Genomic DNA, 15,958 nt, shown 5'->3' on the forward strand with positions numbered 1-15,958 from the left:
AACTTGCTCCAGCCTTCCATCCAAATCTCACTGAAAAGGATACAAGTTTCTATGTTGGCTCCAACGATGTAGCCGTTGACGTCAAAGTTGATTCTGATGAATTTTCCCTTTTCACAAAAAAAGAAAAACAAGAAATGCAAACATTGTGATTTTTATTCAGTGCTCAAACAAACAAAAGTAAATACAATGGTATAGAAAAACAGGTTAAAAAAAAATAATTTTCATCTCACTAGTGGGGAATAAGTCTGAAAACCCAGGTTCCTCACAATAAATACAGACATAACTAAAATAAAATGTGTCTCATTAACAAACACTTGCAATTTTGTTGATTTGACCAGGATTGTTTGCGTTAAAAGGTTCAAACGAGCACAAACGTGGATTTGACTTAGTGACAGCCATGTGCATCTTTATGCATGCTCACATCTGTGTTTGTGGGACATGAGTAAATAATTTAACAATTGTTTTATACTTATCAGCTAGAGATTTAATAAACCAACCATTAAAACCTTTAAATTATTGCAACATGTTTCAGCATTTGGGTTTTGTTGATACTTTGCTGAGCCTGCTGCTGGCAAGGCTGAGACTGAAACCACATCTCTAATGTGTTCAGTCACTTTAACTTTGCTCTTTCATCAACATATGGTTATGTACAGATGTTAAGTTTACAAGCAAAGATTAAGAGCAGCCACAATTAAATGTAGTCTCACTGAAAAATGTCTAAAACTGTATAAATATGAAAATGGTTTTAGGAGATTTTTCTGTGAAATTCAACTAAATCGTTTGAAGAAAATGACCTCATTTGGTTTTTTGCAGCATGTATTAAAATACTCAAACAAAATGCAGCTGAAAGCTGAAATTCCTCAGTACAATGCTACTTCACACGCTGTTGGCTGGCGTTTTCAAAGTACCCAATTCAGGAGCACCATTTATTTTCCTTGGTGCTGATTGGCTGAAATAAGACTAGATATTAGTTTCTGCGGAAATACAAAGATGGTTCATAAGGTATATTTGCTGTTGCAAAGAACTGAAGCAGACATTTATTAATGTTTTTAGAAGGTTTTGAGTTTTTACACAACTAAACCCTGCGAATAATCTGTGTCCAATGTTTGAGATTTTTTTTTTACTTTTAAAATGTGGAGATAAATCAACAAACAAGAATTAGTTCATACAGTGATTGTGACTTTAGTTGAGTTTATAAGTGGTAAACTGTGATCAATTAATTTACAGTTAATCAGTATGAACTAGTTCATTTTCAGGGTGAACTGGTTCAGCTGCATCACATTTCTTTTTATAACTTGGAGGTAAAAGTAGTTAAAATGGCAGCAAACTGATTTAGCAGCCTTCAGGTCATGCTTACGAATCTAGAGGAGTTGTCGTTCTTGACAGTCTTTGCGTTGCCGAAAGCCTCCAGGATGGGGTTGGCCTGCAGCAGCTGCTTCTCCAGCTCCCCCTAATGGAAAAGAGACAGAATTGGACTCGTTTTGTCTCAACTTGAGCAGGAGAAGCTCAAACTCTGCAAAGCTGCACATCCTTTATTGTGAAAAATACATCAAGAGGACTTTTCCTGTAACTGATTTCTTGTTCACTTTCAAAAGAAAGACCTCAGGCAATGTTATTGCCCAACAAAGCACACGCAGGCACACGCAATAATACAGATCCTGCACATTCCTGCATGCAGTACATTCCCGCAGAACAGCAAGCCCGCTCAAGCTTCAAGTCCCTGTGAAGCCGACCCTTTCCATGCAGGCACACACAGCACAGGCGACGCCACAACCAGGTTAGCACAGATGACTTCGCATAATGCAAAACAACAGTACAAAATGACAAAAACAGACTGAATGAGAATAGCTGCTGGGTGGAGTGAGAAACCTGAGCTGCTCTACGGTTCAGCTTGGTTTCTGTTTGGTGGGTAAGCCAGCTAAATGTAGAGCGAGAAACTGGAGCAACCCAGCCACACAGGCAGCAATGCTAAATAAATGTTAGCACTTTAAATAAAAAGCAAATTCATTTATGCTTTAGAAAAAAAAAAACTTTGAGGGCTTAAAAAAACACAGCTGCTTAATGCAAAAACAAAATCTTACTAAGTATTTTTAATCTAGTTTCTAGCTCTGCATCTTTGTACACCTGAAATAAACTTTTCCAGTGCAAAGAAATATTAGCTTGTCTAGAGCCAATAATTCCTTAATATTGATGAAAAAGTTCAGATTAGTTCACTTATGAAATGGTAAAAATATCTCGTTATAAGTAAAATAATCTGCCAGTAAAACTAGTAGACCTGTCACAATAAATCAATTAATTGCATGATAAATTAAAAGCAAGCTAAACTTCCATTTGCATGATTTATCGTTTCACTTTTCTCTTTATACCAAAAACTGGACAAAAGGCTTTAGTGCGGTTTCAACTAGCCTTTAAAGGAAAACTTTGTTTACAGTGACTTCATAATTTATTTTAACATTTCAGTTTTGTTTATTGATATGAGATTTGAAATGTCTTCTAGTTTAAAATGCTTATTAGAAGTTTATTGATCTTTGAGGATGTGTTCTTCTTGCATCATTATATTACTCGAAAATGGTCTCAAAAACAAGATCATTGTTTATCGTAATAACTTCTGAAACAATTTATCATCCAGTAAAGTTTATCATGACAGGCCTAAGGTCTCGTATGTTTTTATTAATATTAAGGGATTTTTGACTTAAAACAAGCTCCTATATCTTGCTGAAAAGTTACTTGTAAGCCAGTTTGTGTTATTTCAACTGTAATAAAATATTTACACTAAAAGCTAGACCAAAAATACTTGGTAATTTTGTGGTTTTGCAGTGTGCACCACTGACAGGTCGTGGTTTTACAAGGAACTGCGTGTCACATACTTCCCTTTCTGTACAAACACAGCAAACATGAGTTTTTCACCAGCAGAAAGTTAGATTTTTCACTGATTAGACTAAAAATCCAACAAAAATAAAATGTCTGAATGACAATCTGATCTGCTTTCATGACAAAGTCAAGGGCAGAGGATTTTTTTTGTTAGTATGGACACAAATAGAGCCAGAGAGATCAACTCACATGGGACAACACAGCACCGGCCTGGAGGGAAGAAAGAAAATTCAACACTTTAGAAACACATTGTAGGTCAGATATTACATCACAGGAAACCTGGCGGCAGCAAATGGCTGATGGCAAAATGATTTATGAAACGTTTCATGTCAGGTCTTGTCAAACATCCTAATGTAGAGTAAGTAGCTCATGGATGCGTGTATCAAGATGAGCATTCTGCTTCGGTTCAGTCACAGGCGTGTCGGGGCCTGAGACAGGAATGCACCACCGTCGCCCAACAGCTCGTTAAGATGCATACCTTCACGGAACTGGACTAAAATGGAAATCTATCAAACACAAGATTGTGGAAAGATCAGGAAGCTGATGAGCTGGAGAACTGGGGCTTTTCCACTCTCACTTATCTCCCACTGTTAGAACAAAACATTAAAAAATAAAAAAAACCAGAGATGTCTGGGTTTCAAACCAACCTGGTCCTTCTTGAACTTTGAGGATGAAGCAACATGCGCAAGATACTGAATGACCTTCTTTGTATTCTCCGTTTTCCCAGCTCCCGACTCGCCACTGCAGAAAACAAATGCAATTATTTATAAGTAGTCACACCCCAAATGCATTAAAATAGCCACCAAGAAAGTTAAATGAAAAGATACAAGAGTTTATGGAAATCTAGAAACAAGAACTTGTAATATTAATCATCACCAAACATGAGATGCTTTTATTGATATTGTTAAACTTGATTCACAAACTGCTTTGAAAGTTCAGTTTTTACTTAGAACTGGACAATAAATCAATATGTTACGATCAATATCAAAAGATAACATGTCTGACAGAACATTCAATAATTTCACTGAACTCTGATCCAGAACCGCACAGCATTCTGGGAGATGTAGGCACAGGAAAGGCTTTAGCTGCTCAACCTCTCAAGGCCAACTGGGCAAAGTTGGTGGAATCAATTAACTCACTCTCTGGTTACCTAGCAACTCACTCACTCTTTGGTTACCTAGCAACCTGTTGAGTAACTTGCCCCGCAGTAGTTTCATGTTTTGTGACTGTGCCTCATAACTGGCTAAAAATAAAAAACAGCGTGAAGCGAAAGCCGTTTTTTAAAAAAAGGACAAGTCATACATCCAGTTTGGCAGCATTTCAGATATTTAAAACATAAAATGAGCCAATAATTATTGATAGGCTGATATGAAACGCTTACATCGTGATACGTTTTTACAGCCATATCAACATATCGTCCAGCCCTATTTTGAAATTTGCAACAAATGTTGAAGACATTTTATTGTTGGCAGATAGATATGTTGTTTGATTTATACTCATCTCCTCACAGTGGCAAAGTTGTTTATATTGTTCAATTTCCATAAATTTCATAGCATCGATTTGCTGCATTATATATGTCACAAATGCTAGCGATTGAGTAAAATCAGACCCAATTATTTAAAACTTCAGAGTCCAAGACCCCAGCAAATAATAGTTTCTCAATAACCGAAGGTCCAGATCCGTTTTACAAAGTAAAGTGTAGAACAAAGGGTTGGTTTTTATTAGGCAAATCGTTTTAAAAACAAAGATTTTTCAACAAACGCATAATAGAAATGTATCGTCTCTTTGCAAGTGGAAATGTCTGAGCTTTTTTCAGCAACAGGAGGGGAAAGGGCAAAACTGGAATGCTCTTAAAAATTACCGTATTATGAAGGATTTAAATGGTAAGAATGTTGCAAAAAAACCCTTTTTCTTTTACAGGTTTTGGTCCTTTAGGGTTACTGAACTAATACCAACCACTGAATCTAGAGAATCTAGTCTCAACCACAAACAAAAGCTAAATTCATGTCTGTACACTGCAAAAACAAAATCTTTCCAAGTATCTTTTGTCCATTTCTAGTGCAAATATCTTAGTACACTTGAAATAAGACAAAACTACCTTATATGCAACGTTTCAGCAAGATAACGAAGTTTGCTTTAAGTCAATAACTCCTTAATAATGATGAAAGAAGTACAAGTTCTATTGGCAGATTATTTCACTTATAACAAGACTTTTTTCCAATATCATAAGTGAAATAATCTGCCAATAGAACTGGAATTATTTCATCAGTATTTCTTGCTAAAAGTTACTTGTAATTTAGTTTTGCCTTATGTCAAGTACTGAGATATTTGCACTAGAAATTAACAAAATTAAAAATTTGTAAAATTTAAGATTTTTGCAGAAAAGGTTCTTTTTTAAACACTAGTCTTATGTTATAAGTTTTACAAAAATAAAGTAAAATCAGAAGATTCAAAGACACCTACGTGCAAAGGATGGACTGATCCTCTCGATCTGTTAGGAAAAAGAATAATGGGTTAAAAAAAATATACAAAACTTGATGCAAAGCCAAGTTAACAAGCAGCAACAAAGTGCAGGATTGTACAAGTCTGCAGCTTCTGCCAAGTGCCAACAAACAGACATTGTAGTTTAATAATTACTGCTCATTGAAGCAGGAAAACTTCCAGCTGTGCAGGCGTTCCTTGGCAGCGGCGGCGCTAGCTTTAGCTCCCCAGTCACAAAAAGCTGCGTTTGCATTACAAATGTGTGCAAATCCTTGTCAATTCTGCTAATGTAAAAAAAAAAACCGACTTCGCAATTGCGGTGTTTTCATTCAATAAGAAATTTACTTAAAAATCACACATTAATAATCTTGTTCAATAAAAATCTTGGCAGAGACGGATGTAAACAGTTATATTAGATGTATTAATTTTTCAGCCACCGCGCTAGCGTTCATCCATCAGCCATCAGAGGAAATGTCGGTGTCTTATTCAGGCATTGGAGCGACAAACCGCTTGTAGGACTGGCTACATATGCGGCGTTTTAGAGAAATTGTAGTCTGCAATTTTAGAAAAGAGTTATGGATTCAACAAGTTCAAATGACCCAAATCTTTTATTTTTGATCAACTGCACTCTGATGGAGCAGCGCCAGGTTGTCTTGGGAAAAGAAAAAAAAAAAAAAAAAACTACAGAAAAGATCACTTCCTGTCGTCGTCTTCGTGGTTTTTTTCTGTAGTAACACCAGATGTTGATCACATGACTCAGGCTGATCCGAAAAGTGTTTCCATGGTAGCTTTGCGAAATACATCCATTTTGATACGGCTGAAAAACGACCTCATCCCAGCCGATTATTTCATTTTATTTTTTAATTACCATGTTTCCATTATGCAAATTTATTTTCATAATTTCAATTTGCACAGTTTTATGGTCATTGGAAACGCAGCTACAGAAATACAAATGCATCTGGAGAAACATTACAGTGAACTTACTCTAACATTTTATCAATAAACTTTAAATTCTAACAAACATTCATCACTGAAACTGGAAGACATTTTAAATATCCAAAGACTTTCGTCATCCATTTTTTGGTAGAAAGAGATTAAAGAGAAAAACGATAAATTGAGCTTGTTTTAATTCATCATGTGATTAATTGATTTATTGTGTTTTCTGAGTGAACCTCTGTGTGTGTTGAACATCAGGAACCAATAATCGTTCACATCCTGCTCAGTAAGACGCTCACCCTGCATCATGCTCCTGTAGGCCGTGTCGGTGATGGCGTAGATGTGTGGCGGCATCTCGTGCCTCTTCTTGCCCTTGTACATGTTGACGATCTCCTCACTGTAGATGGGCAGGTTCTTGTACGGGTTGATCACCACGCAGAAGAGACCCGAGTACGTCTGTGGGAGACAGGAAGTGATGTTTAGAGTGAAACCGGAAGCTGCAGAACAATCCCCGCAGACCGTTCCCCACTCACGTAGATGAGTCCCGAGTAGTATCTCTCCTTGAGGTTGTGCAGGACGGAGGCCTCGTTCAGGCAGGTGAGCTCCGCCATGTCCTCCACCTTGCTGAACTTGGGCGGGTTCATTTTCTGGATGTCGTCCTTGTTCACCTTCACCTGAGATTCACAGAGATGAGCGTTACCGACTGCTGTGACATTAGGGATGGGAATCAGTCGATTACTTGGATTCAACAAGCTGCTTGCTCAACGATTCCACTTATTGGTTAGCAGGGGTGGGCAACTCCAGGCCTCGAGGGCCGATCTCCTGCAACTTTTAGATGCATCTCCACTTCAACACACCTGAGTCAAATAATGAGGTCATTAGCAGGACTCTGGAGAACCTGACTGCACTTGGGAGGTGATTCAGCTGCTGGATTCAAGTGTGTTGGACCAGGGAGACATGCAAGAGTTGCAGGACACCGGCCCTCGAGGACCAGGACTGCCCACCCCTGGGTTAAAGTAACGTGACGCATTTCCATGACTACGTTTTTTTTTTTAGAATATGTACAAGATGGCGTAGAAATAGGGCTCCAAAACTTGTTTATATCTCACAAAAAAGACGATACTTCTATGGCCAATTTTAACCACAACAAAAGTGATTAAAAGTTAATTTTGGGATAAGCCTCCAAAATCACCAAACAGATCATCAACCGATTTCTACGAAACCTCTGGAGATGATAATGCAAAGAAGGATTCTCAATAAAAATTGAGAAAATTATGGACAACCCGGACCGTTCTCTTCATCTTTAGTCAGAGGCTTCTTCAGATTCACTCCAATGCTGACTGCTACAGGAGATCTTTCTTTCCAACTGCATCACTATCTGCATACTCTGAAGAATTTGAATTCATACGAGTTGCAACAACATTTAATTTCCCTCCGGGATAAATGAGGCATTTTTTAATTTGAACTTTTTTTGACATTTTTTTGAGCTTGGATTCTCCTCAGGTAACGTTAACCTCCTCTGCATCCTGGTTATTTTATTACTGCTAGCATCACACTGAATAATCTCCATCTCACATTACAGTTATTCATTAAATTAAAATATATTTTTCAACAAAACTCCTTTATTATATCAAAAGCACCTGCAGAAAAACTGTTGCTGTGCAGAAAGCTGCACTTCATGTTAAAATTTGACAGAGATTCTTATCGTTTAAAGCTGCAGAAGGCAACTTTTATAAAAAATATGCTTCTTACATATTTGTTAAAACTGACAGTAAAATATGACATAATCTATGAAAAATATTGATCCCCTTCACTTTGTCCCCGAGCTGCTATCGCTGTCTGAAGAAACGCAACGTTTCTGACCAAAAACAACCAATCAGAGCGAGGAGGCGGGTCTTAGCGCTGTCAGTCAACCTCATGTATTGGCTGCTAAATGTGCTAACAGGGAGAAACAACTTACAGGTTAACCATTTATGTGAGGTCATGGGTGGCGACGCTAACTAGACTGAACGCACAGATTGCGATTGACAGCGCTAAGACCCGCCCCCTGGCTCTGATTGGTTGTTTCTAGTTCACTCAATTTCATCTGTCTCATAACAAACGGTCACAACATGGTGACAGTTTCAACGAATATCTACAGAAGTTACATACTGCAGGTTTGGGAAAGTTTTCATCTCGTTTGAATCGATTAAGGCGAATATTTTTAATTGGAGTTTATTTCCCAACTCGTTGGACCTTCACCTTCTTGCCAGAGTCGGACAGCTCCACCACACACTCGTCGCCCTTCTCCTCCTTCAGCGACCCGGCCTCATATCCCTGCTTCTCGCTGGGAATCCACACCAGCTTCTTGGAGGCCCAGTCGGCCTGGGCCAGCGGGTCGTTGATGCCGCTCCGGTCCCCGTACAGGAACTTGTCTGCGTCCGTCATGGTGGCTGCAAAACAGGAGATTAAATAAACAGTTTACAGATTAATTCAAGAAAATGGGTTAAGAAATCATTCAGCAAATTTTATATTCAGGTTTAATATTTAGAATTTTGATTTTACTTTAGTTTTCATACTCCAGTAATTCAATATAGCATATTTAATATTCAATATGTACATTGAATTTTTAGATTTAACATCTAGATTATTCAAATTCAACATCTAGATGCATTATTCATTTAACATTTAGGTTTAATAAGCAAATTCAGATTTAACAATTAGATTGAATATTCACATTTAGGTTTATTCAAATTTAATATTAAGATTTAATTTTCAAATGTATATCAATATTTATGTTCAATTTTTAGATTTATTCAAATGTACTTTTTAGATTATTCAATTTTATATTTGCTAAAATTGTGTGCAAACAGTTTTTTTAAAAACATTTACATATTAAATGTTACGAAAGTTTGCTAAATGTGAGAAAAGTAATCCAAATAGCAAGAAAAAAAACATCTGCTGAATATTTCACACTAAAATATTAAATTTCTCGCCCTCAAAACAGAATTTCCCAGTTTTGTGTGCGACTGAAACGCAGCATAAACGAGTGCAGCTCGTTTATTAGCAATGCAGCAGAAGGAATGTCGCATGCTGCAACATGAAGATACATTTTTAAAAAACCTTCCAGTCAAAAAAGAAAAACGGCTGACGGGTTTGAGTTGCAGCTATCAGAAACCGTTATGCTGCTCTGCATCATCCCAAGTCTGAACTTTGAATAACAGGCTTTTGTTTTTTCCGAACAGCGCCGGTCCAGACACGTCGCTGCTGCAACAGCTGCTTGACGTTCATTTTGTCTCCTCTGTCATTTATGCCTCTTTACCCTGAACCCACAAAACAATTTACAAAAATAATTTTTTTAAACGAGGCCAACTCCCTACTAAGGGACAGCCGTCTGAAAATGCCTCATCAGTGAGAGTACAGGTCAGCTGCCTGATCTTGTCATTTTCTATGTTACTTATATGAATTAGTCATTTAAAGATATTAATGTTTCCAGAGGTCATCGGGGGTCAACCAGCTTGACCCTTGATGTGGGTCAAAGCCACAATCTTTGGAAATCCATGTTTACAAAAAAAAAGAAAAAACAAATATGGTTTCAATCAACTGTGCTACATTTGTGCACCAAAAAATAGTTTTTTGTTGTTACAATTTTTAAGCTTAAAAAAAAAAGGTTTCCAGAGGTCACCAGAGGTCGACCTGGTGAGTTTCCAGAGGTCACCAGAGGTCGACCTGAGTAGAAGTCTGTTTTGCCAACCTCTATCAATTTTGAAACATTTTATGACGTTTTGTAACAAATTAAGATATATTTTCTTTTTAAATCATCCGGTGTCTCTCTGGCCGGTCTGTGTGAATCCCAGACAATATTTCCAGAGGTCAAAGGTCAGCCAGGCAATCCACACTTACCAAAAAAATTCAATATGGTTTCAATCGACTGTGCTACATTTGTACAACATTTTTTGTTTGTGTGTCTATCATTTTAGAGATAATGTTTCCACAGGTCAAAGGTCAACCAACCAATCCACATTTACAAAAGCAAACTAAATATGGCGTCAATCAAACAAATGTTTTGTTTGTGTTGTTACTTGGCCTGTCGCAATAAACAAATCAATTAATTGTATGATAAATTAAAACAAGATCAATAATTTCCATTTGAATCATTTATGGGGTTTTTTCTCAAAGACTGGATGAAAGGTTTTCTGTCTCCACTTCTGTTTTATTTAATATTTTAAATGTTTTCTAGTTAAAAGTATATTAGAATTTAAAGTTTATTGATCTTTGAGAATGTGTTCTTTATTATTACTTGAAAATGGTCTCAAAATGTTATCATTTATCGCAATAACCTTTGGAATAATTTATCATCCAGAAAAAAAATTTGTAGTGACAAACCTGCTACAATTTCAGATTATCTTTTAAAAATGTTTCCTGAGGTCACCAGAGGTCAACCTGCCCCTCATCTCTTCACATGCACAAAACAAGAACGTTTATTTAAATGAATTGTGATAAGTTTATGGAGTTAAATATTATTAACACAGTGGTTGATTGAAACCAAATTTGATTGATTTTGTAAAATACGGCGGCCGCTGGTTGACGCCTGATGACCTCTAAAGGCATCTGGAAACATTTATAAACGTCTGACACCAATTTTGTTTAATTCGAAGAGGACTGGGGTGTTTGCGAAATCTGTTAGATTCCTGAAGGAAGTGATGCTTTGAGGGGAGGAATGTTGGTACAAGTCTGGACAGAGAGAAATATCACATCCTGACCCTGAAGAGAAGGAAAAGATGAGAACGTCCAGAGCCGAGATGTTGACAGAAAAAGACGTGAGCTTCGTTAAAACGCATTTAGATGAGCTGCTTGTTCTAGAGTCGACGATCAGAGAGATGAAAGACGGATTGTGTGTGTGTGTGTGTGGGGGGGGGGGGATCAGAGCGATCTCCTGAGTGTGTGCTTGTTTATCGAGTGAGGGATGAAGGGATAAGCACTCAAGGTGTCACCTGGGTCTCTCCTAAGTGCATTATGAGCTCAGACTGCTGAAGAGGAGCAGCGCTGCCACAGGACAGACGAAATGCTACGCTAGCTGCTGCTGCGGCTGCTTCTGCATATTCTCTGAGCTGCAGTCATGCGTTTGCGGCTTCACTTTCAGAGCCACCCATGGGGCAACTTCTGGAGGAAGTTGCACAAACCGCCTCTGTGCTTCAGCTCAAGCTTCTGCAGTAATTTATCTGCATGCAGTCCAACTGCACAGTTTAATCTTTTGTGTTCAGCATCATCACCTGGCTGCCTGTCAATCCGAGCTTTATCCAGGCTAAGGCCCCGAGCACGAGCCCTGCCACCTGCAGCAACTAATTATTGATTTACTCATCGATAAATCGATTGTTCTGACAGTTAAACATTCAGTCAGCCGATTAATTGATATTATTTTGACGACAAATCGAGTATTCTGGCGATTAATCGCATAAAGAATTGCCACATTCTGCTGAATTTTCATTAAATACTTTCTTATATATATTAGAAATACACAAAAAGATGCAAAAACAATTCATTTTTAAATAAGAAAACATTTTATTGCCTAAAATGCAACAACATAGCATTCCTTTCAGTGCAGCAAAGGATACATCTACAGCAAAAAAAAATACTTTTGACATCAATTTGTGAAAAGTTCAGGCAATTCTGCTCGACTTAGTGCAGCGTTTGGCCGGTTTATTGATCATTTTTAGATAATTAAATTAATAATTCATTGAAAAATGCTTAAGAGTTATGAACCAGGTGGAGTTAAAACTGCCACTTGAGTTTTGGGTAAAACAAATGTAAAAACTGGTTTTATTTTTATCTAAAATGCAAAATGTTTATATTTTTTCTACAGTTTTGACTCCGATTGTGTCGTTCTTTCAGCAAACAGCCATTTTAAGTCCTGCAAAGTTCATTGATTCATCACAATAAATCTGATTAACACGATGAGAGTACTGTAGATTTTCTTTTAGATGTTCTGGTTTTACGTAGAGCGGGACAGGTGGATTCAGGAAGTAGGGCATATTTTTAATAAAAACCAAACAGCTGGTTGTTTGAGCCAAAGCAAAAAGAGGAAGGCTGCCATCAGGTTGATCACATCTCTGTTTAAAAGCCTCACCCAGCTGAGGAAACCTCACATATGCAACTCCTGACAGGCCGACACGTCGCCTCTTTTGTGTGTGTGCAAACCAAATCTGTAGCCTGGAGCTGTTGAACAGCTGGGTGTGCTGCTGCTGCTGCTGCTGCTGCTGCAGCTGCTGCTGCAGCTGCTGCAGCAACACAAACTACACCTGCAGTAATTACAGGCACTCTGAACACTTTACATTTGGGTTTGTACTTTCCTGCTGCTTCTGGTGTCATTTTACATATTTTCTGCTACAAGCAACATTTTAACTTCATACACGAGAATCTTTCGTGCTTAATAAATTATTAATAAGTAAGCTTGTACAGATTATGAGTAACTTAGTAAAAAGGTGTTCAGGAACACCTGATCCAGGTGCGAAACTGACCTCTCGTCAGCAAAACTAAACCGATTTAAAGCTTTGATTCTATTTTTAAATTAATTAATAGCTTAAAATGAGCCCTACATACTTCATACAGTTAAGATGAGCTACTTTTTCGTGCATTTTGGAAGCAAAATATAAGTAAATAAAAGAGCCGACCTTGTTTTCAGCAGCAGGTAAGCTGTGTGTCCGTGTCGGTCCCGCTCCACCCTGCGGCGTGTCGCTGATTCTCCTCCCCGGGATGAGGTGCAGTTTGTCGGCTCGCCGCTCACAGTGCTGGTTCGGACAGGATGGGGCCGAACAGGATCTCAGCTGCGCTGTTTTATTTTTCTCAGGTGACCAAAAGTCCCCGCCCACTTCCCCAGCCACAGCTCGCTGCTGCGCATGGTGCGTTCAGGAGCGCCTGGTTAAAAAAAAACAAAAAAAAACGGGACTTCTCAAAATCGCTGCTGCGAAAGGTTTAAATCCAAACGCACAATCTGTATGCAATTTCAGAAGAAAGATGGTTCAGGTTATGTCAAAAATCTCTTTTCACGCGTTTTGTTTTGGTGCGTTATAGATCAAATTAATTTACATTTTGGGTCATATCCAGATCCAGGGCCTGTTGTGCCAGAATATATTCATAAAACTCATTAATAAACAGTTTAAATATTAATAAATACCTTTATCTCCATTCAACATGTCTTAAAATTAAATACTACACTTATGTAATTTGCAGTATACAGATAAAAACTGCTTTTATTTGACTGATAAAGTTACATTTAAGCAGTGACAGACAGACAGACAGACAGACAGATAGACAGATAGACAGATAGATAGATAGATAGATAGATAGATAGATAGATAGATAGATAGATAGATAGATAGATAGATAGATAGATAGATAGATAGATAGATAGATAGATAGATAGATAGATAGATAGATAGATGAGATTCGTTTGTTGAAAAAACTCAATTTTCTCTTACAATCAACTGAATTTTTGATAGGTTTGAAACACAGATCTTGAACACATCATTTGCCAAAACATGGTGGTGGCAGCGTCATGTTGTGGTGACGCAGCTCTAAATCTACAGCCAGAGTTACGTCAGATCAACGCGTATTTAAGCATCAAAATGGCCCAGTCAATGTCCAGAACAAAATATGATTGAAAATCTTAAATAAATTTTTAAAAATTAGCTGAGATATTTTACAAAAATCGAACTATAAAGCACTTTTAGGTGGAATTAAAGTCAACCTTTTCTATAAAGCGTTGATTTGGGAGAGCTGAATCCAACACCTAAAAAATTTTAAACAAAAAAGGATGATTATTTGTTATTTAGTTATTAATTAAATTATGTATTACATTTTTTAAAAAAGTAAAGTAACAAGCAGCTGTCAAACCACAAAAATGTGTCGCAAAGTTGGTGAGCAGCATTAAACCGCAGGATGTTAAAAATGTGAAATAAAGTTATTTGGAGGACTTTACTGCATATTTCAGTCTTTATTTCTGGTATAAAAATACAAAAATGACATGAAATAAATAAAACAAAGCAGACACCGGAAGCTGAAACATTCATAGCTCAAATATTCAACACATGATGCGTTTGTGTGTTTCTCGCTGCGTCGGAAAGCAGAGTTTCTCTGTTACCTGAACGAGCTGAGCAGGGGTGTGGCAGTTTGATGCATCTGATGTGGAAACATGAAATAAAACACAGAGCAGAGCGGAAACACCAACATGTCTGTCTGACAGACAAAAGTTTTCATATTTTTTTAATATTTAAAATCCTCGATCTGCAGCAGCGGGTCTCAGACGGGAGTTTCAGGGGAATCAAACCTCCCAAACAAGGTAACACATCTACCTGCACCGTGTCTCCCATCCACCAATGAGGTTTTAGCTGAGTTTCCTACCATATATGGTCAGACAGGAGAAGAAAGAAAGAGAAGAAGACTTGAGGAAAGAGAAGTGAGCGGCTCCCGCCTCGTTTCCTCGGTGTTGGGTTGCTCTGCGTGCCTCGTCATCAGCCCCAGTCATCCTGCGGCTTCACATGGGTCACACATTAAAGATGAACTGATATTAAGAAGAGGCGGCATGCTGCAACAAGAATGAAGCAAGAAAAAAAAGAGCTAACCTTTAAAGTCTCTTCAAATGTGGTTTATTATTGTCGATAAGAACAGTGGAAACTGACATAAGATGATGCATAAACAGAGTAATGTGAATTTAACAGCTGTTAAATTGATTGCATTAAAGTCTAAAGCTGCAGTATGCGACTTTTATTTTTATTTGTTAAAACTCTCACCATGACAGGACATTACTACACATCCTCTCTGAGCTACTACTGCCAACTGAAGAAATAAAAAAACTCGGACCAAAATCAACCAATCAGAGCCAGAAGGCGTGTCTTAGAGCTGTCAATCATCTCCTGAACGCACTGCTAAATGTGCTAATGGCAGAGGAACAACTTAGTTACAGAAAAACCATTTATCCGGTGGCTATGCTAACTAGCCTTAGCATTCACAAAGGGGTCTGCTGATTGGCAGTGCTAAGGCCCGCCTTCTGGCTGCGATTGGTTGTTTCTAGTTAGCACTGGGAGAAGCTCAGTTTTCTCACAGATTATCCATCTAGTATCATTCTGTTACAACATAGTGACAATTTCGACAGACATGTAAAAATATATTGTTTATAAAAGTTACAAGCTGCAGCTTTATGTGACACATAAACATATTAAAATCAGGTTCAAACAGAGGACACTGCAAAACCCTTTATTTTAATTTATTTTTTGCCACATTGCACCCAAAACCTTTACTGTGTTACTGGGATTTAATGTGACAAATCACTGAGTAACGCGTAAAACCACAAACCAGTCAATGGGGGGCATGAAGTGAGAGATGCTCTGCATCCTGTTTGCAAAAAAAAAAGAAGACAGGACAAACGACCATGCATGCAAATGCTTATGACTCAGGGAAATATACAGTTACTGTTATGTTTTTGAATTGTATGAAGATTAACAGGAGAAAACCCTCACATTCATGGAGTTTGCATCTTCTTTCATGAACGAACACGCAAACTTCATGCAGAAACATATAAAACTCATAAAAGTCTGTCAATTATTCTGATACCCTGGATTTGGCATCAGCTGATTGTGTCACAAACTTTCAGTGTTTTAGGTTTGGATTTAGATCATATTCTTGTTTATTTGCT

General features: G+C 37.7%; 1 protein-coding gene across 1 annotated transcript in view; it reads right to left on the bottom strand.

Moving 5' to 3' along the window:
- Positions 1–13,085, bottom strand: part of LOC102230362 (myosin-9-like) — a 39,335-nt gene extending 26,250 nt beyond the window's left edge. Inside the window, exons 1-9 of the mRNA XM_023333541.1 lie at positions 12,939–13,085; positions 8,530–8,720; positions 6,822–6,962; positions 6,588–6,744; positions 5,335–5,362; positions 3,519–3,612; positions 3,061–3,081; positions 1,358–1,450; positions 44–107 (exon numbers count right to left, since the gene is read on the bottom strand). Coding sequence (XP_023189309.1) covers positions 44–107; positions 1,358–1,450; positions 3,061–3,081; positions 3,519–3,612; positions 5,335–5,362; positions 6,588–6,744; positions 6,822–6,962; positions 8,530–8,715 — 784 coding nt within the window. The 5' untranslated portion in view covers positions 8,716–8,720; positions 12,939–13,085. The remainder of the gene's footprint in view (positions 1–43; positions 108–1,357; positions 1,451–3,060; positions 3,082–3,518; positions 3,613–5,334; positions 5,363–6,587; positions 6,745–6,821; positions 6,963–8,529; positions 8,721–12,938) is intronic.
- Between the last annotated feature and the right edge of the window lie 2,873 nt (positions 13,086–15,958).

This window comes from Xiphophorus maculatus, chromosome 5, assembly GCF_002775205.1.
Source record: "Xiphophorus maculatus strain JP 163 A chromosome 5, X_maculatus-5.0-male, whole genome shotgun sequence".
Taxonomy (NCBI): Eukaryota; Metazoa; Chordata; class Actinopteri; order Cyprinodontiformes; family Poeciliidae; genus Xiphophorus; species Xiphophorus maculatus.